Below are 22,926 nucleotides of genomic sequence, written 5' to 3'. Positions count from 1 at the left end.
CCTGAGGAAAGAACCAAAGAACTCCTTTTTATGGGGATAACTAAGCATAGTCATGACTCTTTAAGAGAGTGGCCAGATGTTCCTGGGTCAAGGTCCCCCAAGTCCATGTAACCCAGCAACTCTTTAAAATCAACACAAAATTTTTGTGCTTCAAATACAACTTTTACATCTAAAATCAGATTGCTTTTTTTTTTTTTTTTTTTTTTTTGAGACAGGGTCGTGCTCTGTCACCAAGGCTAGAAGGCAGTGGTGTCGTCATAGCTCACTGAAACTTCAAACTCCTGGGCTCAAGGAATACTCCTGCCTCAGCCTCTCAAGTAGCTGGGACTACAGACACACATCACCACATCTGACTAATTTTTCTATTTTTTTTTTTTTTGTAGGGGGGGGTCTCACTATGTTGCTCAAGCTGGACTTGAACTCCTAGGCTCAAGCAATTCTCCCACCTTGGGCTCCCAAATGCTAGGATTAGAGGTGTGAACCACTGTGCTGGCCCAAATTGCTACACTTTAATTAAATTGCCTCATTTTCTATATAAGTTAAACTCTACAAGCTCTGACCAAATCAGAGGATTCTACTAATTAAAACTGAACTTCTCAGCAAGGTAGTATTCCTTTGGCAGGTCCAAGCACTACAGGACAGACTTCTGTTCTATCAGCACAGTATACTTGATCCTGACAACAACTGATTACCCTAACTCATCTCTGCCATCTCCAATTCATCTGCCCACTGTTACTGGCATGTTCTAAGTAAAACTATGCCTTTTAGTGTGTTAATCTTCTCCTCAAAAACTTACCACTTGAGCCTGGTGTGGTGGCTCAGGCCTGTAATCCTAGCACTCAGGGAGGCCAAGGTGGGAGGATTCTTTCAGCTCAGGAGTTTGAGACCAGCCTGAGCAGGAATGAGACCCCGTCTCTACTAAAAATAGAAAGAAATTAGCTGGACAACTAAAAACATATAGAAAAAATTAGCTGGGCATGGTGGTGCATTCCTGTAGTTCCAGATACTGGGAAGGCTGAGGCAGAAGCATTGCTTGAGCCCAGGAGTTTGAGGTTGCTCTGAGCTAGGCTGACACCACAGTACTCACTCTAGCCTGGGCAACAAAGTGAGACTCTGTCTCAAAAAAAAAAAAAAAAAAGAAAGAAATTCAACTTTCAAGGGCTACCATAACTGGCCTCACCCTACCTCTAGTTTTCATTTGGTGTTTCTGACTGAGGGATTGATATAATGAAACTTGTGTTTTAGAAAGGTTAGACGGCTCCTATAACAAGGATGAACTGAAAGGTAGAATAGTAACAGGAAGAAAACTACTGTAAAAGTGGTTGATAACCTCCAATACAGCAGTTTCAGGAGAGAAACTGCTTATAAAGAAGTTTAGGTAACATGAAGTTAAGAGATGGGACAGACAAGAAACTGAAACATCTGTGGATGGTGCAATTTACCTTGACAAAATGAAAATGGTTTTCTAATTAGGACTGAACTTATATTTGAAAGAAGTAAATATAATTTTGATGTTTTCATGAATGTTAAAACTAAGAAGTTATTAATATAAAGAATTTTGACACTGTAAAGATTTAGAAAATGTGCCAATGTTTTAAACAACAAAAAATCTTTATGCAAAGGTTTAGGCACATAAAATCAAGCATTTCCTTCCTTGGTTAGTATTCATTAGTAGACTCTTATGGCCATGCTTCCTTATCTATGACCTATGACATGGAAGAAGAGACTGCCAATATAAAGTATCTATTCACAGAAGCCCCAAATGAGATTAACTTTCCTCATTATTATTATTTATCTCCTGCTGTGTGCTAGAGTTTGTGATAACTACTTTACATATATTAATATGACCTCTAATTTTTACAAAATCCCTGCAAGTAGACCCAAGTGTTATGTTATGATTGCCAGATAAATACAGGACACTCAGTTGAATTTGAATTTCAGGTAAATGACAAGTAATTTTTTAGTATAATTCGGTCCAAAATATTCATGTATATTGCAATATATATCTTATGTAATACATGCAATATTAGGACATATTTATATTAAAAAAATATTGTGATATAATTTGGATATTTGTTCCCTCCAAATCTCATGTTGAAACTGGATTACCAATGTTAGAGGCAGGGACTAGTGGGAGGTGTTTAGGTCTTGGGGGCAGATCACTCATGAATGGCTTGGTGACGCCCTTGCCAAAATGAGTGAGTTCTCCTTCTGTTAGTTCCCAGAGACAACTGATTGTTAAAGAGAGCCTGCCACCTCTCTTTCTCTCTCTCTCTCTTGCTTCCTTCCTCTTGGAATGTGATGCCTGCTCCCCTTCCCCTTCTACCATGAGTGGAAGCAGTCTGAGGCACGCACCAGATACAAATGCTTGTACATCATGCTTCTTGTACAGCCTGCAGAACTGTAAGCCAAATAAACCTCTTTTCTTTATGAATTATCTAGCCTCAGGTGTTCCTTTATAACAATGCAAAGACATGTTATTATCCAAAATTCAAATTTAACTGAGCACCTTGTATTTTCATTTGCATTTGTATTGAATTTGCTAATTTCTGGCAACCTAATGAGGTAAATAATTTATTCAAGGACAGACAGAATTTTGAATCTATGTGCAACCACACATTAACACATCCAATAATCTTTTTTTTTTTTTGAGACAGAGTTTCGGTTTGTTGCCCAGGCTAGAGTGAGTGCCGTGGCGTCAGCCTAGCTCACAGCAAACTCCTGGGCTCAAGCAATCCTCCTGCCTCAGCCTGCCGAGTCGCTGGGACTACAGGCATGCGCCACCATGCCCGGCTAATTTTTTCTCTATATATTAGTTGGCCAATTAATTTCTTTCGATTTATAGTAGAAACAGGGGTCTCCGCTCTTGCTCAGGCTGGTTTCGAACACCGGGCCTGGAGCGATCCTCCCACCTCGGGCTCCCAGAGTGCTAGGATTACAGGCATGAGCCACCGTGCCCGGTCACTTCCAATAATTGATTTAAAATATTATTAGTTGCACATCTTATCTTTCTGGTTATAGCCTTAATGAATACATATGTATACGTATATATAATATACTCATTTCTGTGTGTTTAGAATGCATTTTGGAAAGATCCACAAGAAACTGTTAATAGTAGTTACCTAAGGGAAGGGGAAAGGGGAAGTGAATTGATGAGGGACAGAGTTGGGGACACTCTTTTTTTTTTTACATAATATTTTCAATCATATCAATGTAATTATGATTTTTACATTTTGAATGGCTGGAAAAAAATCAAAAGAATAACATTTCTTGACACCCCCAATTATATGAAACTTGAATTTCAGTGTCCATAAATAAAATTTTATTAGCATACAGCCATACTTATTCATTTACCTACTGTCTACTGTCTTTTACAACAGAGTACTCATGACCTGAGACCGTATGTGGCAGTCTCATCTCTTAGCACTGCTGCTATGCACTGCAAATCACAGTAATACATTTGTAACTTGACAGCATTTCGAGCGCCATGTATATTGCTATACCCTGACATTTTATTTATTTTTATTACCAGCATACATGTATCAAGGTCCAAAAGGGGGGTTGATAAAAGTGAACTTTAAATATCCCATGTTTAAGGTACAGTGGAAAGATTATTTTGTTATCAAATTGGATGGCAAAGCATTATTTATTATGCAAATGAAACTTTATCTATGTTAAAAGAATACCAGAGTAAGTAGTCATCATAATATTCCCAAATGACAGAAAACAAAGTATTAAAGTAAAAAAGTTTTAAGTCAAAAAATTAAATAGTATCTCATAGAATTACTTCAGAAAAATGAGAAATGGGCCGGGCGCGGTGGCTCACGCCTGTAATCCTAGCACTCTGGGAGGCCGAGGCAGGCGGATTGCTCGAGGTCAGGAGTTCAAAACCAGCCTGAGCGAGACCCCGTCTCTACTAAAAATAGAAAGAAATTAATTGACCAACTAAAAGTATATATACAAAAAATTAGCCGGGCATGGTGGTGCATGCCTGTAGTCCCAGCTACTCGGGAGGCTGAGGCAGGAGGATCACTTGAGCCCAGGAGTTTGAGGTTTCTGTGTGCTAGGCTGACGCCACGGCACTCACTCTAGCCTGGGCAACAAAAGTGAGACTTTGTCTCAAAAAAAAAAAAAAAAAAAAAAAAAAAAATGAGAAATGAAAATGATGCTGCAAACAAAGTAAGTTTCCAAATGCTTCATTTGTTAGCCAATCAAGGAAAGTCATTTACTTACAGCATATTAATTAAATGATGTTTGATTACAGTGGCTGAAAAAATGCATACAGAAAAAAAGACTTGTTTAAAACTTTAGCCTTTAGGTGAGAACAGATGCTGAAAGACACAAGGAACAACATCAACAGTAAATTTTAAAAGGAGGTAGGTTAGCTGCCTGAAGTGGCCCACGCCTGTATTCCCACATACTTGGGAGGCTAAGACCACTGAAGAGTTCAAATCTAGCCTGGGCAATACAGTGAGACTCATCTCTTAAAAAAAAAAACAAAAAAAAAAAAACGGTTTTCCTTGGCTCTTAATGAGTTTAGAGTTGTTACTGATACTGCTTATTTGTTCCTGTTTATTCAAGGAGTTAATGTTCGAGCTGACTGAAGAATTAGCCTCCATGAATAGCTGCAATTGAGAAAATTTTTAAAGACACTGAGAAAACACTAATTTAGTATTCCTGAAGTAGAATCAGCTATGATGTGTTATAAGTGATGATGTAAGAAAAAGGCTTAGTTTGACAGACTTACAATGCTTGTGAAAATGTAAGGCATTTATATTCTACAGTTATAATATTATTGTATTATTAATCAACAGTAGTTTGTGGAAAACATTCAAATCTACCATGTACAGGTATTACTGAATCAGCAATATCAATGATAAACTACATTCACTCTCACAGACATAACCATTGTCAATCCATGAATTTTTTGTCAAAATAGCAAAATATCCTGATTTGCCCTGCCACAAAGCATTTGATGACTTAGCAGTGATAACATTGTAGTGTGATATTTTTAAGCTTAGGACCAAAACTGAAAATTTTCTAAATGAGAATTTCTCTTAACCACTCTATTGAAAACTGAATGGAATTCATTTTTGTTAAAAATTTGAAAATTTTGATCATTTGATGATACTTTCTTTTTTTATGGAGACAGTTTCACTCTGTCACCCAGGCTAGAGTGCAATGGTGTCATCATAGTTCACTGAAACTTCAAACTCCTGTTCTCAAGCGATCCTCCAGCCTCAGCAACCTCTATAGCAGGGACTACAGGTGCACATTACCATACTGGGCCAATTTTTCTATTTTTTTGTGGAGAAGGGGGTCTCACTATGTTGCTCAGGATGGGCTCAAATTCCTGGACTCAACTGATCCTCCCGTTTTAGCCTCCCAAAGTGCTAGGATAACAGGCATGAGCCACCATGCCCAGCTCAGAAAGTAAAATCCAAGTGAGAAGTTAGACAGTGGAAGGGAAGAAAACTTTCAAGCCAAAGAGGATAGCTTGTGCTTTCTGCAAAAGAATGGACAAGAAAGAAAAGAAAAGAAAAGAAAAGAAAAGAAAAGAAAAGAAAGAGAAAAAAGAGGGGAAAAAAAGCAAAGAGGATAGCTTGAGCACATGAGAGAGAACCAACAGGGTATGTGAAAAATAATAGGCAATTACTATATACTAAATCGTATATTTTGTTGCACTGGCCTTTTTTAGTCAATCAGTAATACCAGTTTATTCCAGAAGATGTCTCCCTTTATTTTCCAAAACTATTATGAAGAATTTCAAACATACAGAAAATTCAAATAATTTTGCAATGAATACCTACACTTTAATTCTATTACCAACATTTGAGATTATACTTGTTTTATCACATATCTATCCATCTATCTATTCCTCTACCCATCCATCAATCTTGTTTTTTCATGGATCCGTACCTCCTCTCCCAAATACTTCAGAATATACTTCATTAGCTAGTTCTCAATATTTAGTTTCCTTTCTTTTGAAGTAAACTATCTTAAATGAATATTCCTCAAGTTTTAACAAACTTTGTAATTAATCCAAAATCCATCAAGATATAGAACATAACCATTAACAAAGAAAGTTCCCTCTTCCCCATCCCCCACAGATGCAACCATTATTTTCTTCCCCCACCACAGGTTAGTTTCACATGGTGTAGAACTTGACATATATGGAATCATAAAGTATGTACTTTTTTTAGGCGGGGCGCAGTGGCTCATGCCTGTAATCCTAGCTCTCTGGGAGGCCGAGGCAGGCGGATTACTCGAGGTCAGGAGTTCGAAACCAGCCTGAGCAAGAGCGAGACCCCCGTCTCTACTATAAATAGAAAGAAATTAATTGGCCAACTGATATATATAAAATTTAGCTGGGTATGGTGGTACATGCCTGTAGTCCCAGCTACTCGGGAGGCTGAGGCAGTAGGATCGCTTGAGCCCGGGAGTTTGAGGTCGCTGTGAGCTAGGCTGACGCCACAGCACTTACTCTAGCCTGGACAACAAAGCGGGGGGAAAAAAAAGTATGTACTTTTTTTTTTTTTTTTTTTTGAGACAGAGTCTCACTTTGTTGTCCAGGCAAGAGTGAGTGCCGTGGCGTCAGCCTAGCTCACAGCAACCTCAAACTCCTGGGCTCAAGCGATCCTCCTGCCTCAGCCTCCCGAGTAGCTGGGACTACAGGCATGCGCCACCATGCCCGGCTAATTTTTTTTTTTTATATATATATCAGTTGGCCAATTAATTTCTTTCTATTTATAGTAGAGACGGGGTCTCGCTCTTGCTCAGGCTGGTTTTGAACTCCTGACCTTGAGCAATCCGCCCGCCTCGGCCTCCCAAGAGCTAGGATTACAGGCGTGAGCCACAGCGCCCGGCCGTATGTACTTTTTAGTGTGTAGTTTCTTGCAACTAGCATAATGTCTGAGACTCATCCATATTACTGTGTAAATCAATAGTTCATTCCACTTTATTGTTTAGTAGTGTAATACATTGTATAAATATATATTAGAATTTGCTTATATATTCATCTACTGATGGGCACCTAGATTGTTTTCTATATTTGTCTATTATGAATAAAGCTGCTATAAATAATCTTGTATAAAGTGTGGGGTTTTTTCCTCTTAAAGTGTTTTTTAAGTAGTAGTGCTTACTCTATGTAGTGCTCCCTCAGATTTTCAGGACTGAATTGTGGAACTTAAATTTTTCAATCCCAAGTCACATAATTATTTGAAACTTTTTATCATGGAAAGGTAATTAAAAAGAGTATGTAAGAATATAGAGAATATTCTGATGAACCCTGGTACCTAACACCCAACTTAAACCATTATCCACTCCATCATCCACTCAATGATTTTTTCACACATGCCCTTACCCACTGTATTAGACAGGGCTCTCCAGAGGGCCAGAGCCAATAGGCTATATATACGTGAAAGGGGATTTATTAGGGGGAATGGGCTCACAGGATCACAAAGGTGAAGTCCCACTATAGGCCATCTGCAAGCTGGCGAACCAGAGAAACTAATAGCATGGGTCAGTCCCAGTCTGAAGCCCCAGAACCAGAGAATCCAACAGTGCAGGCCCCAATCTGAGGCCAAAGGCCTGAGAGTCTCCAAGAAGCTACTGATGCAAGTCCCAGATACCAAAAGCCAAAGAACCTGGAGTCTGATGCCCAAGGGCAGAAGAAAAAAGGTGTTCCAATCCAGAAGGGAGAGAAAGGAAACAGCAAGTGCCGAATATCCACACTGAGGGAGGGTCTTCCTCTCTCAGTCCACTGACTCACAAGTTAATCTCCTCTAGATACACCCACACAGACACACCCAGAAACAATGCTTCAGCAGCCATCTAGGCATCACTTAATCCAGTAAATATGACACCTAGTATTAACCATCATGCCCATTAACCGCTCCCTCAGATTTCAAGAAAAATCCCAGAGATAATGTTACTTCATCTGCAATATTTAGTATGTATCTTAAAACAATAAAAACTTTGTTAAAAAACATAACCAGGCTTGAGATGTCTCAAGTGTGTAATCCTAGCACTCTGGGAGGCTGAGGTGGGAGGATCGCTTGAACTCAGGAGTTGGAGGTTGCTGTGAGCTAGGCTGATGCCACAGCACTCTACTCAGGGCAACAAAGACTGTCTCAAAAAAAAAAAAAAAAAAAAAACCAGGAATTCAAGAGTGGCCTATGTGAGTGGAAATTGGAAAAGGCAAGGAATATGTTCTCCCCTAGATCCTCTGCACAGACACCTTGATTTCAGTCTGGTGATAACTGATTTTGAACTTTTGGCCTCTAGAACTGTGAGAGAATAGGTTTCCGTTGTGTTAAGCTACCTAGTTCATAGTAATTTGTCATAGGAAGCTGATACAACAGGTAAATATGTAAAAATGGGTAAAGAAGTTGTGAAGGGACGAGCACTGTTCTCAGGAGTAGCTGAGAAGGGCACCAAATTTGGCTTAGTGTTGCTCCATAAATGAATAAAAGAATGGAGTGCAGCTGAATCTTTTGCCGATAATAAAAGAGAAATCAAGGGTAAAGACAGCAAAACTTTAGGGATGGTGTTGAAAGCTGTGCTTTATGACACTGTATAAGATAAATTCATTTACAAGTTTTCATATAATTTCTCCCTATTCTAAGAGCATTTTGAGCACAACTGAAGTTGTAATAACAGTGTGCTACACAGAACTATGAAATACCAGCTCAAGAATACTCTCCAGGGAAGAGTAAAATACAGCTAAAATCCCTAAGACTCAGTCTTCTGTGTTTCTTCCACAAGACTAGTCAGGCTAAATGTAATTTCAAAGAACAATAAAACAAATATTTGTAAAGTGCTAGGAAGGGACTATAAATTCTGAGGTTCTGCGGTGCAAAAAGGACTACGTTCCTGCAGATGAATCTTGGTTCCATCCCCTATTCACACCCAGCTGTGCATTAGTTTGTGGAACCCAGGATTATTTCAAAAAGAATTTTTTTTATGATTAAACATTTGCTTAATCAGCCACGATTTAGAACAGAGTTGGAAGAATGTCAGAGTTGGTTAAATTGACCAAGCCATGGAAGCCTAAGGAAGCGAACATCTTCCAAGTATACCACGTATTCTCAGCAGCTAGTCACAGTTGGTCAGGCTGTCAAATTCCTACTCTTTGCTCTGCCTTTTGAATCTATGCAGAGCTCTCCTAACTCATTCTTGAGACTGGTTATGCAGCATTGCTAACATTAACCAGCCACTTTGTTGGGCATTCCAAATCTTTTCAACAAACTACCTCACAGAACCTATTAAAGGTGAGCTGCTTATATAGAAATCATAAATTAATAATTACATTTCGGTTTCCTAATCAAGTACTCCAGCCTCCCACAGAATTCTAGGAGGATTGCCTCTTGCCACTCCCGGTCAAATGGTGAAGTACCTAGTATCACAGAAGGGCTCAAGAAATTGAGGCTTTGGTCGTCCAGGTGGGGCTATAATGGCCCCTAAGTTTGACCAGGCAGGAGCTCCGAACTGCGGGGCTTCAGCACGTATTTAACAGGATTTTGGAAACGGAATGCGCTAATGCATGTAATGCCTTTAGAATAATTCCTGGCAGAGAGAAAGCGCTCCATAAATGTTAAGCGCCATTGTGCACAGTTCGATTAGTACGGCTTGGGAAACGTTTCAAATGTCATTACTTTCCTACAAATGGCCAAACTAATAAAATGTAATTTGTTTGGCTGAGGAAATGGGCCAACACGGGAGGTAAAATGTGACTTCTTTAAGTTTTTACTTGCGGGGAATGCGTCTTTGAGTCTCTATAAGAGGGAGAGGAGAGAGGATACTTTTCAGTTCACATTCCCTGAAGCAACACGCTGGTTCTACAACAGTTGACAGTAGGAGAGACAGAATGACTCACCCGCCTCTGGCCCTCAGTGCCTCCAGCAGCCTCTAGCAGAATTCTTCCGGAGGAAGTCGGTAGCTGCGCAAACCACGATAGGCTGCCTACCCAGAGAAACGTCACCGCGGCGCGCCGGGGTCAGCGAAGGGAATTGGGGGAGGAGATTACCCTCACGATCTTATAAGGCCTCTTCCCATGATCCTCTCTTTCTCTTCGCCATCTTTCCTTTTTCCTTGGAGCTGCAGCCATGAAGTAAGCAGGATCTGTGGATTCCAATCCGCTTCCATCCTGGGGCAAAGTGCCTCTTTGGTGTCCAGAGCATGGCTTTCTTTACTGTAGACGCCCTCCCTAATGGGCTTTCACTTTTTGTTGCAGGGTCGAGCTGTGCAGTTTCAGCGGGTACAAGATCTACCCCGGACACGGGAGACGCTACGCCAGAACCGACGGCAAGGTAAAAGGCCGCGTTGGCCTAATGCAACTTTTTGTACTCCGAGGAGGGAAGGCCTGTCTAATTCGGTCTAGAAGGGTTCATTTCCCAGATCACTCTTGTTCTCTGACGGGCTTCGGGGACCCTGTGTGGAATGGTTGTTAGGATGAGAAACCTCTCGATGAGCCTGCATGGAGCCTTGATCTTCTGTCAGCCCCGGCGGACAGGAGGAGGAGTTTGTGTAACTTTGACGCCCTGGTGTAAGAGAAGTAACTGGAGTACTGAGATATCTGTTTCATGGGCGCCAGCTTCTCCTGGAGTCCTGCCTTGAGGGACAAGAGCGGAATGTCTTCCTGAATTTTATATACCACCCTCTCCTTGGTTATGAGCTTAGGTTTCCCTGCCCTCGAGAGAAGACAAAACGCAAAGACCTAGTTGTCTGCCAGATTATGTGACATTAGCCTTTTGTATTTGTGACTCTCAATTTTGTGAAATGAAAAGATGTTAATTTCCTAAGGTTTCAAACTCAGTGTTTTCTGCTCTCTGTAGCTGAGTAGGTAGTTACTTTGAATTTGTCACGCCAGGTTTTCCAATTTCTGAATGCAAAGTGCGAGTCGGCGTTCCTTTCTAAGAGAAATCCTCGGCAGATAAATTGGACTGTACTCTACAGAAGGAAGCACAAAAAGGGACAGTCGGTAAGTGGAATACGTTTTGATGTTCTGCGGCTAAGTAGTTTAAGCTCTGAGCGTTGGTTTTCTGCTGTGTAAAATTATTATTAAACGAGACGATATGCAAAAGTGTTCTTAAAACTGTAACACACCAAACAGTAAAAAGAAAATGAAAATATTGTGTCTTCTTACACCTTGGGCCAATAGCAGTGCCGAGTTGAAATTTGGAAGCACCCCTTGGTACAAATCAGATTAAATTAAGCGCATTTGTTTTAAGTAGAGCATTGTGGACTGGTTTGCAATGTTCGGATGGGTAGAAATTAAGTAGTTACTTTGGTTTTGATTATAATGTAGGACTACCATAGTTCCACTATACTGGGGTATTAAGCTGAATTTTTTGTGTGTGCTCTTTCTTTTAAGTGCCATTTTAGCTGGATGAGGGGATTTGTGAGAAAAAGTTCCAGTACCTTGGTGTGGGACTAGGACTAGTATTGAAGAGGCTTGGAATATTTAGGCTTCTGACTACTTAGTGAGCACTTCCTGGATGAAAGACTTCATTAGATTTTGTGGGAAATAGATGCCATAAGAAATGAAATGTATTGAAGTTCAGAGGAAAGAGAAATTCATTTAAAAGTGGTTTAGGCCACACCCATTGGGGTATCATTTAAAAAAGCAATTACTGGTGTTGGTGAAGAGGGGGAAATTGGAACATTTGGGCATTGCTGAATATAATAAAACAGTACAGCTGCTGTGGAGAACTATTGATGATTCCTCTAAAAGTTAAACATAAAAATTACATAGTGCAGCAATTCCACTTGTAGCTATTTTTCTGGAAAAAATCAAAGCAGCAACTCAGATAATTTCCACCATTGTTCATAGCAGCATTATCACAATGTCCAAAAGGTGAAAACAATTCAAATATCCATGAGTGGATGGATAAATAACAATGTATTATGTACATGAAATGAGATTTTATTCAGCCTTTTTTTTTTTTTTTTTTTAAAGACAGTCTCTCTGTTGCCTGGGCTAGAATGCCATGGCGTCAGCCTAGCTCACAGCAACCTCAAACTCCTGGGCTTAAGCAATCCTCCTGCCTCAGCCTCCTGAGTACCTGGGACTACAGGCATGTGCCACCATGCCCGGATAATTTTTTCTATTTTTAGTGGCTTGGCTGATTTATTTCTATTTATAGTAGAGACAGGGTCTTGCTCGGGCTGGTCTCGAACTCCTGAGCTCCGGAGGCAATCCTCCCACCTTGGCCTCCCAGAGTGCTAGTATTACAGGCCTGAGCCACCATGCCAAGCCTTTATTCAGCCTTAAAAAGCTACCAGCCAACCATCTTGGATGAAACTTGAAGACCTTATGCTAAGTGAAATAAGCCTGACAGTAAAATAAATACTGTATGGTTCCACTTTCATAAGTTGTGTAGAATACACATGTTCATATAGACAGAAAGTAGAGTTGAGGTTACAGAGGGCTGTTAGGAAGAAGAAATGGGGGAATTATTGTTTAATGGGTACAGATTTTGGAATTATGAAAAAGTTTTAGAGATGGGTGGTGGTGGTGGTTGAACAACATTGTGAATGAATTTAATGCCACTGAAATTATACACCTTAAAAGGGGGCAAATTAATATATTTTACCACAATAAGAAAGATATTTAAAAATGGATTTGATACAAGAAAAATGGAACAGGTAAATATTGGCATTTTCTGTAGTAGAAGATTTATTTTTCAGAAAAGTTTCAAATGAGAATGTTTTAACCACAAAGTTACTTTAATGGTTCTTAGACTTAGTGATACACTTCAAGATCTTTTTTCTCATAAGTACTGCAGCATAGGTTTCCAATATACAAACTGCAGAAAATGTCTGAATTTTGCTTTGCCTTGACTCATGGACATTCTCTAAAGTTTGGTGGTTTTCCTGTCATAAATCATTCTCTTAGCTTGACTATTTCTCCCATTGACAGCCCTTTGAGTTAAAAATAGGTGAGTTGAGGCTTGATAATTTTTACATAAGTTACTAAAAGTGTAAAAAGTCTAAGTTTTAAGGCCAGGTGAGGTGAATCCTAGCACCCTGGGAGGCCAAGGCCATAGGATTGTTTGTTTTTTGTGTTTTTTTTGTGTGGTTTTTTTTTTTTTGAGACAGAGTCTCACTCTGTTGCCCAGGCTAGAGTGCCATGGCGTCAGCCTAGCTCACAGCAACCTCAAACTGCTGAGCTCAAGCAATCCTGCTGCCTCACCCTCCCGAGTAGCTGGGACTACAGGCATGCACCACCATGCCCGGCTAATTTTTTCTATATATATATTAGTTGGCCAATTAATTTCTTTCTATTTCTAGTAGAGACGGGGGTCTCACTCCTGCTCAGGCTGGTTTCGAACTCCTGACCTCAAGCAAGCCGCCCGCCTCGGCCTCCCAGAGTGCTAGGATTACAGGCATGAGCCACTGCGCCCGGCCAAGGCTATGGGATTGTTTGAAGTCAGGAGTTCAAGACCAGCCTGAGCAAAAGGGAGACCCCCGTCTCTACTGAAAATAGAAAAAATTAGCCAGGCATGGTGGTGTGTGCCTGTAGTCCCAGCTACTTGGGAGGCTGACGCGGAAGGATTGCTTGAGCCCTGGTGTTTGAGGTTGCTGTGAGCTAGTCTGATGCCAGGGCACTCAAGCCTAGGCAATAGGGCCAGACTCTGTCTCAAAGGGGGGGGGGAGTTTTACAGTACCATCCAGTTCATGAAATAACCAACTATTTTTCTTACAGTTCAATATTTTGTCTTTTTAAGGTAGTAAAAAAAATGACCAGGACTTGTGTTACATAGATAGCTTAATCCCTAAGGGGAAAGCATGTTTTATTTCACGGAGGAGGGTTCATAAGTTTGCCCCACACCTCAATCTTTTTGTTTTGTAGGAGGAAATTCAAAAGAAACGAACTCGCCGTGCAGTCAAATTCCAGAGGGCCATCACTGGTGCATCTCTTGCTGATATAATGGCCAAGCGAAATCAGAAACCTGAAGTTAGAAAGGCTCAGCGAGAACAAGCTATCAGGTGAGATATACTGCATTATGACCATTTCAGCTATTGGGATGGATTTTAGGTTATATGTTTGAATTTATAGATTCAGGAACCTAATCTGATATTACTTTCATTTTGAAATTTGCATCTCTAGTAAGTAATTTGGTTGTTGTAAATATTTAGGTTGAATAATACAACAATTTGTAATATCATTTAATTATGTTCAAATTCTGTATGAGGTTAAAGTTATCATATAATGTATATGTTAAGTTGATTTGGTGATTAATGAAACTTATTGACAAACCCCTTGGATTTAGCCTACAAGTAAATAAATGGAGAGGGGGAACAGATGGAATGTGATAGTTCTACTTGACCTACTTGTTTATAAGCTATCCCCTTAAGGAGTAAAAGTGCTTTGCCTTAATTTTTTAATCCCACAGGGCTGCAAAGGAAGCAAAAAAGGCTAAGCAAGCATCTAAAAAGACTGCAATGGCTGCTGCTAAGGTAATTATGGGATTTCTTGCATTTCTCAAATAATAATAACAGGAAAATTTATTTTTAATCTGAATTGTGATAAATGAGAAAGTTTAATGGTTTTAAAAAATTTAGGGTAAAGCTGAACTGGAAATGATCTGTGTAACTGATTTCAGTTACAGGTCTCCAGAAGCCAGAGAGCATTTCTTAGTATTAGATAGGAATTGGGAAAGGGATAAATAAAGGTAGCTTTTGCTTTTTAAACTCTATTTTGAAGTAATTTTAGACTAGAAAAGTTCAGTAGCAATACAGTTTGCCCAGTTTTTCTCAGTTATTAGTTTAGACAACCAGAGTAAAACTTTCAAAACCAGAAAATTAACATTTTTTCAATACTGTTAATAAAATTGAGAAATCTTACAATAAGTTATGTCTCCTTACTCCTTCAATCTATAACAGTATCTTAGTCTTTATCTTTCATTATAAAGATGGTCTTCAAATATTTTTGGAGGTTTCGCATGAAAAGATCGGTGTTGGGATGCAGTTAAATTAAGAAAGTGATGTAAGATACATAAAGAGTCTAGACATAAGAGAAGGGTAATAAACTTTTGGGGAGTGATGTCACATAACATGTCATCTTTTTACAGGCACCCACAAAGGCAGCACCTAAACAAAAGATTGTGAAGCCTGTGAAGGTTTCTGCTCCCCGAGTTGGTGGAAAACGCTAAGTTGGCAGATTAGGTTTTTAAATAAAGATCCAACTCTAACTCTAGATTGTGCTGGATTTTTTTTCTCTCATACAATAGGCATGGTCTTAGGTGGCTTCATAGAGTTGGAGTTAAGAGGTAGGTCTTTTATTAAAGTTCATTCTCAGGAATACTCCCTAAAGTAAGCCTCTTAGTACAAGAAATGTTAAGCAAAATGTTGTAATAAGATATATGTGGTTAAATGCTGGCTTTGCTTAGCTGAGGTGTGTAGGCACATGACACTGACTGCGAGGTCAGTTTTTTGGTTTAAGTACTAGGATGCTGCATAATCCAAGTGATTAGTAAAAAGATATAAGCAGGCATTCCCTGGGTTACAGACAACCTGGACAGCCTCCCAAGGCTCTCCATAAGGATATTACTAATATCCAGGCCTGGCATGGTGGCTCACGCCTGTAATCCCAGCACTCTGGGAGGCTGAGGCAGGCGGATCGCTGGAGGTCAGGAGTTCGAAACCAGCCTGAGCAAGAGTGAGACCCGGTCTCTACTATAAATAGAAAGAAGTTAATTGGCCAACTGATATATATAGAAAAAATTAGCCCGGCATGGTGGTGCATGCCTGTAGTCCCAGCTACTCCGGAGGCTGACTCAGGAGGATTGCTTGAGCCCTGGAGTTTGAGGTTGCTGTGAGCTAGGCTGATGCCACGGCACTCACTCTAGCCTGGGCGACAAAGCGAGACTTAATCTCAAAAAAAAAAAGGATATTAGTAATATCCTGAAATAATTTAATCAGATTAGTGATTTGGGAACTGGTTTCATCCACACATGTAAGCAAGCCCACATGACATGCGGATTGTTGGCGCAGCATCTTTGTCAGTGGCTAGTCTCATTTATATGGTCATGTAAGCATGTCATCACTTTAACCTTTTATTAGATTTTGTGAGTGTGTTTACCTTTATGACCATGCCTCCAAAGTGAAAGTCCACTGCAAATCCAGATTGAGCCTGCAGTGAACAGAAGGGTGATTATAAAGGAAACAGAAGTAGAAATAATCGTTCAACCTTTCAGAGAAAGGCCAGGTGACATTACTATCAGAACAATTACAAAGGTTAAAGTGAGAACAATGAAACCTGTCAAAGGCAGTGTTCCAGTGAAAGCATCAATTATTACTAAGCAGCATAGTGGATTAATTACTGAAATGCAAAGGTTATTGATTTGGTTAGAAGATTATGTAAGGATAACATTCCTATTAGCCTAGTGTTGATGGAACATTGGGTGAGTGTTAACCTTTAGTATCTTTTTTTTTTTTTGAAATTTCTATCTAAACTTTTGAGTTTGTTTAAAAAACACAAGTTTATGTAACTTAGTACAGGGGTATTACTGTTACAGTATTACATTGTATCATTACATATGAGCCATTATAGTAGTATCATATATGTGATGTTCATCAGGGATCCAGGTTACATATAAATCCAACCTAAAAATGTGCTCCAGGCCAGGTGCAGGGGTTCACGCTCATAATCCCAGCACTTTTGGAACCCGAGGCAGGAGGATTGCTTGACCCTAGAAGTATAAGACCAGCCTGAACAACACTGGGAGACCCTGCCTCTTCTAGCGGGGCATGGCAGTGCACATGTGCAGTCCAAGCAACTTGGGAAGCAGCAGTAGGATTGTTTCTAAGCCCAGGAGTTTGAGATTGCAGTGAACTGTGACACTGCTGCACTCAAGCATGGGAGAGTGAGACCATGTCTCAAAAAAATAAAGACATTCTCAGGAACATATCTCATTTGCAACCTGGGAGCCACCCGTACTTTGTTTGCAGAAATCAAATCTTTTAAATTATTTTTTTAAAATTACCCATTTCCATGATTTTTAATAAATAGATTTATTAATATATAGGGTTTGCTTGTGTTCACTGGTGTCTCACCTACCATTAGCTGAGAGCTGAGTTGAACGTGCATTTTATAACTTGCTCCCAGAAAGTGAGCTTAAATGAACTGTTTTTTGTTTTTGTTTTTTGAGACACAGTTTCACTTTGTTGCCCAGACTAGAGTAAGTGCCCTGGCGTCAGACCAACTCACAGCAACCATAAACTCCTGGGCTGAAGCGATCCCACTGCCTCAGCCTCCATTGTAGCTGGGACTACAGGCATGCGCCACCATGCCCAGCTAATTTTTTCTATACATATTAGTTGGCCAATTAATTTCTTTCTATTTATAGTAGATATGGGGTCTTGCTCTTGCTCAGGCTGGTTTTGAACTCCTGACCTCGAGCAATCAGCCCGCCTCAGCCTCCCAGAGTGCTAGGATTACAGGCGTGAGCCACCTCGACTGGCCAAGCACTGCTTCTTGAGTGAAGTATCCTTAACTAACTTCTGTGGGGTTTGACAGAGCCATGTTAGATTGCAAAAGTGTCTTCAGTATACTGCTGAATGAAGAGATGTATGTATATAAGATGGGATAAGAAATATAGAACTAGGCTGGGTGAGGTAGCTCACGCCTGTAAGCCTAGCACTCTGAGAGGCCGAGGCAGGTAAATTGCTCAAGGTCAGGATTTCAAAACCAGCCTGAGCAAGAGTGAGACACCATCTCTACTAAAAATGGAAATTAATTGGCCAACTAAAAATATATAGAAAAATTAGCCAGGCATGGTGGCACATGCCTGTAGTCCCAGCTACTTGGGAGGCTGAGGCAGAAGGATCGCTTGAACCCAGGAGTTTGAGGTTGCTGTGAGCTAGGCTGATGCCACGGCACTCCAGCTCATGTAACAGAGTGAGACTCTGTCTCAAAAAAAAAAAAAAAGGAAATATAGAAGTAATCATAAGTAGAGAAGTGGCGGCCTGAAGTGCAAGGGCTTCTGATGAAACTGAAGAAAGGAGGAAAAGAGACCTTTCCAAAGTAAAAAAAAAGAAAAGAAATACAGAAGTAATCATTTATTTAAACAATAGGCTTGTACTTCTACAGAAAGATTCTTGCAAGGATACAAGAGTGAACAAGCCACAATAAATCCCCTTAAGAAACATGCTTTTAAACAACTTCAGATGTCTTTAAAAAAAAAAAAAAAAAAAAGAAACATGCTTTTACACACAGGAATATTCAATAAAGTTATAGTCAATGTCAACATTCCTCTTATCCCCAATTCTATCCAAGGTGATGCAAGTTTTCTTTTTATTTGTTCTATTTTTTATTTATTTATTTTGAGACAGTCTTGCTTTGTTGCCTAGGCCAGAGTGCCCTGGCGTTAGCCTAGCTCATAGCAACCTCAAACTCCTGGGCTCAAGCAATCCTCCTGCCTCAGCCTCCCAAGTAGCTGGGACTACAGGCATGCACCACCATTCCTGGCTAAGCTTTTCCATATGTATTAGTTGGCCAATTAATTTCTTTCTATTTATAGTAGAGACGGGGTCTTCCTCTTGCTCAGGCTGGTTTCAAACTCCTGACCTCAAGCAATCCACCCGCCTTGGCCTCCCAGAGTGCAGGGATTACAGGCATTTAGTCACTGCGCCCGGCCCAAGTTTTCTTTTTAATGCATATTAAATTCAGGCACTGTTCAAAAGTACTAAGGGTAAAAAATCAGTTCTTTTTGGGAACCTGAAAATTGAAATATGTAAAAATCGATATAAGAAATATGTGGGTAGGCCGGGCGCTGTGGCTCACGCCTGTAATCCTAGCTCTTGGGAGGCCGAGGCGGGCGGATTGCTCAAGGTCAGGAGTTCAAAACCAGCCTGAGCAAGAGCGAGACCCCGTCTCTATTTATAAAAAAAAATAAATAAAAAATAAAAAAAAAAAAAGAAATATGTGGGCTTTTGCTCAGGAGGGCAAAACTTAAGATTTCACTGAGGGAAAAAATCTTTTTTATTGCAATGACAATGTTTTATTTATGAAATTACAGGGAAAGTAAAATTTCACTGTGAACAAGGAAAGCTTAAAGTAACCCCTGAAGGCCAGGTGTGGTGGCTCACGCCTGTAATTCTAGCTCTCTGGGAGGCCGAGGCAGGCGGATTGCTCGAGGTCAGGATTTTGAAACCAGCTTGAGCAAGACCTGTCTCTAGTAAAAATAGAAAGAAATTGGGCGCGGTGGCTCACGCCTGTAATCCTAGCTCTCTGGGAGGCCGAGGCGGGCGGATTGCTCGAGGTCAGGAGTTCGAAACCAGCCTGAGCAAGAGCGAGACCCCGTCTCTACTATAAATAGAAAGAAATTAATTGGCCAACTAAAAATATATATACAAAAAATTAGCCGGGCATGGTGGCGAATGCCTGTAGTCCCAGCTACTTGGGAGGCTGAGGCAGCAGGATTGCTTGAGCCCAGGAGTTTGAGGTTGCTGTGAGCTAGGCTGACGCCATGGCACTCACTCTAGCCTGGGCAACAAAGCGAGACTCTGTCTCAAAAAAAAAAAAAAAAAATAGAAAGAAATTAATTGACCAACTAGGCTGATGCCATGGCACTCACTCTAGCCTGGGCAAGAAAGTGAGAGTGTCTCAAAAAAATAAAATAACTACTGAAAATACCCAACTTGGAAGCAGAGCTATGAATGCTAATTTTTAGACACAAAGTATTTTCTGGTTTAAATGTTGGCTTTTAATAAAGTGTAACTGCTGATTCTGATTATCCTTGAGTACTAGGTAGCCTGGGGCCCAGAAGGAACTAGAAATAAACACTAAGTACCCATTTTCATAGTACAGGAAGTTTTAGCTTTGCCCAGGAATACAATCTGACCACCGAGGAAGTATTTAATTAAAACATTTTTCTGTTGCTCCCAAGCTGAATCCAGGCATTAATTAGTGGGGTTCTCAGTGCTTTCACGCCTTGTGTTTTGGCAGAAACAATTGGGTGGAGAAATATTTTTTTCACTTAGCTTAAGTGGTATTTGTCACTTCCACTCTTGCCAGTATACTCCTACCTATATTTTTTGCTTTAAATTTCACTTACATCTACTCGGTGTTAAATTTAGTTTTAAAAGGAATCAATATGACAGCGAGTGGTGTCATATTGAAACGAGTGGTGGGGTTGGCCCAACACGTTGACCAGCTTCATACAGGGTGGATTTAGGCTTCTCTCAGTGCCCCACTCCAATGGCGGAGAGGGGCAACCACGCATTTTAATTCCTCCTTCTTCCAGCTATGGTCAAAGTCTGTAAATACAACCAAAGATCCCAGGTAGTTTTGTTTTCCCTCTGGGCCTTGAGAGTTCAAGTCCCTACACCTGGAATCTTTCAGTGATTCCCTTGTGATTCTGACCCTCTGGGAATTAGTGTGCGCGCGCACGCCCCCAAAATCAGGGAGTATGCTGCATTCACCTGTGGTCTGCCCCTCACCTGCCTCCACAAGGGACAAAGAGCCTCATCCAGAGATTGCAGACTACCTGGTGGGGAACTGGCGCGTTGGCAGCGTTTACAACCAGAACCCTTAGGCGCGGAAGCCTGTAATGTTGCGGCTTCAGCAAAGAAGCATTAGTATCTGACTCCACTCGCCACAGAGTATACTTGTCCTGGGGCTTTTTTAAGGGCTACAGATTCGCCAGGATCGCTGCTCCAGACTGCCAGCTAAGTATCTGAATTAGAAACCTTAGCGCACATTGGGAAAAGCAATTCAAGTCGGCTTGGCCTCTTTTGCTCTTAATATATTTGGTGTAAAGTGGAAAACGCTTTCCCCTACGTTTATATGGAAATACATGCAAATAAAGCTTTAAGAAGATAGTACTAGTTACTCCTTGCCACCCCTTTACAACACGATTGCCCTTTGTTTGTAGAAAATCGTCACTATATATGCTAATCATTCCGGAAAAATCTCGACTATTCCTTGGATAGCTGGGAACTAGCAGTTAAAAGATTAGGAACTACTTAAGATTTTATAACGCTAGTTAATTGGAACCTAAATTTCCATAAGGCTGTCTTTGGTGCTGGGTTCAAAGACTAACGTTTTTATAGGACCTTGAAAATCTGATTATTTTATGATGTCTGGCGTCTCATAAAGTAGAAGGAAAAACGGACTCCTTCACCCCTTCGGTGTCTCCAATGACATCACAACTGCCCACCAGCCCCTCCTACACGTGGCTCCTTAGAAAGCGTGGGAAAGAAGGGAAAAATGAAAAGGGAAACTGCCAGGACTTAAGATGTCTGCCCAAAGACCCTCGATTTCCCAGTACGGGCCTACCCGCTTCCAAAATGTCCGTCTGCCTTGCTTACGTCACTCCATCCGCTCCATCATCCCAAAAAACGAGTGTGCTCCAATCAGGACTCAGTCTCCGCCCTTGACTTGCGTCACTTCCGGTGGTGCAGCAGCCATTTTGTCAGTCGCCAGTGGATCCCGCGCGCTGGAGAAGTGCAGTTCCCCCTGGTTACCAACTCGTCCGTTCTCCCTTCGTGCTGCGGGCGCCTAAGGCGCAGCCGTTCCTCCCTACGGCGCTGCCACTGCTGTTGCATCTGCCTGGAGGTGGTGCGCTCTTTTCCTCCTCTGCCACTGACAGGCGCCCCCAGAGCCGCCGTCCGTGATGTCAAGCGAGGAGAGCTACCGGGCCATCCTGCGCTACCTGACAAACGAGAGCGAGCCGTACGCCCCGGGCACCGAGGGCAATGTCAAGCGTAAAATCCGCAAGGCTGCCGCTTGCTACGTGGTGCGCGGCGGGACTTTGTATTACCAGCGGCGGCAGCGGCACCGCAAGACCTTCGCGGAGCTGGAGGTGGTGCTGCAGCCGGAGCGGCGCCGGGACCTCATCGAGGCGGCGCACCTGGGTCCGGGCGGCACTCACCACACCCGGCATCAGACCTGGCATGACTTGTCCAAGACGTACTGGTGGCGAGGTACGACCGGGCCCGCAGCGAGGGGGTGGGTCGGCGGCTTGTTGCCGGGGCAGGGCTTGCCGGCGGGGCCTGATTGCGCACTCACAAATTCTAGGGTCCCAGACGCCCCTGGCGGGGCCGGCTCACGCTGGGCGGCGGATCGGCTGCCAGGCGGAGCCGAGAGGGTGGGGGACGCGAAGGGAGCCGCACTTCCCACAGGAAGGAGGCCAGGGGAACTAGGGGCGGGCCCTGGCTCGGGGAGGGGCCAAGGGGCTTCCCCGGGGGCCGGGCCTGCGGCGGGGAGGGGCGGGCGCCTGAGCTGCGCCAGGCCCACTAGCTTACGCGGCCCCTGAGCCTGTGACTGCGTCCCTCAGGGGGAAGCTTCTAGCAGGCGGCCGGGAGGCGCGGCTTGTTTGTGCGGACGGTTAGGGGGAGGGACAGTTCGTTCGCCCAGAGGCGGGGCTCCGGTCTCTTGCGGGTTCCGGCTGGGTTTTGAGAAGCAGGTTTTAGGTACTCTGCGTGCCCTCGCACGATTTCCTGAAATTCTGCTGCTTGGGCGTGAGGAATACAATTGTGTGCAGAAATAATGAGTGGTTGTGTGAACCTTCGTCTTGAACCTCGTTTTTAGAGAAAGAATTAAATGTAAAGGATATCAGTTACTCTTAATTCTGATATTCTTTCTCCTGATACGGTGAAAAGTGCTTTGGGAACTGAGGCTCTCTATATACCCAGAAGAGAGATGGTTTACCGTGACATTTTTTTGTCATGAAGTAAATATCTAAAGTTTATTGGTTCCTTGGGAACCAGTTTAGGAAAGGAGAGCTAGTGCCCTTGGCTGCTTCACCGTCTGCTTAACTCCCTACAAAGTTGATGAATATTCACACTGCAGTTTAGAATTAGCAGTTTACAGGTCCATATAAGAAGAGGTTTTGTTAGGAATGATTCTGCCACACTCTGTATAGCTGCCGAGAAATTAATTTCTTGGGTCTTGGTTACTTATTCTGTGAATAAAGA

The 22,926-nt window shown here is 41.8% G+C and overlaps 3 protein-coding genes across 3 annotated transcripts in view; 2 read left to right on the top strand and 1 right to left on the bottom strand.

Moving 5' to 3' along the window:
• Positions 1–10,235, bottom strand: part of CEP97 (centrosomal protein 97) — a 44,466-nt gene extending 34,231 nt beyond the window's left edge. The window contains exon 1 of the mRNA XM_012779672.3: positions 9,878–10,235. The gene's annotated coding sequence lies outside the window, so the exon portion shown is untranslated. The remainder of the gene's footprint in view (positions 1–9,877) is intronic.
• The window catches only part of RPL24 (ribosomal protein L24), a 371,901-nt gene extending 356,699 nt beyond the window's left edge, over positions 1–15,202 (top strand). Inside the window, exons 2-7 of the mRNA XM_012779671.3 lie at positions 10,069–10,111; positions 10,235–10,310; positions 10,871–10,981; positions 13,856–13,992; positions 14,400–14,463; positions 15,078–15,202. Coding sequence (XP_012635125.1) covers positions 10,107–10,111; positions 10,235–10,310; positions 10,871–10,981; positions 13,856–13,992; positions 14,400–14,463; positions 15,078–15,158 — 474 coding nt within the window. The 5' untranslated portion in view covers positions 10,069–10,106 and the 3' untranslated portion in view covers positions 15,159–15,202. The remainder of the gene's footprint in view (positions 1–10,068; positions 10,112–10,234; positions 10,311–10,870; positions 10,982–13,855; positions 13,993–14,399; positions 14,464–15,077) is intronic.
• A 4,340-nt stretch (positions 15,203–19,542) lies between these two features.
• The window catches only part of ZBTB11 (zinc finger and BTB domain containing 11), a 32,196-nt gene continuing 28,812 nt past the window's right edge, over positions 19,543–22,926 (top strand). Inside the window, exon 1 of the mRNA XM_012779670.3 lies at positions 19,543–21,933. Coding sequence (XP_012635124.1) covers positions 21,624–21,933 — 310 coding nt within the window. The 5' untranslated portion in view covers positions 19,543–21,623. The remainder of the gene's footprint in view (positions 21,934–22,926) is intronic.

The sequence above is a fragment of the Microcebus murinus genome, chromosome 1, assembly GCF_040939455.1.
Source record: "Microcebus murinus isolate Inina chromosome 1, M.murinus_Inina_mat1.0, whole genome shotgun sequence".
Lineage (NCBI taxonomy): Eukaryota > Metazoa > Chordata > Mammalia > Primates > Cheirogaleidae > Microcebus > Microcebus murinus.
Note: the sequence above shows the minus strand (reverse complement) of the source record. Positions and strands in the feature narration are given on the sequence as shown.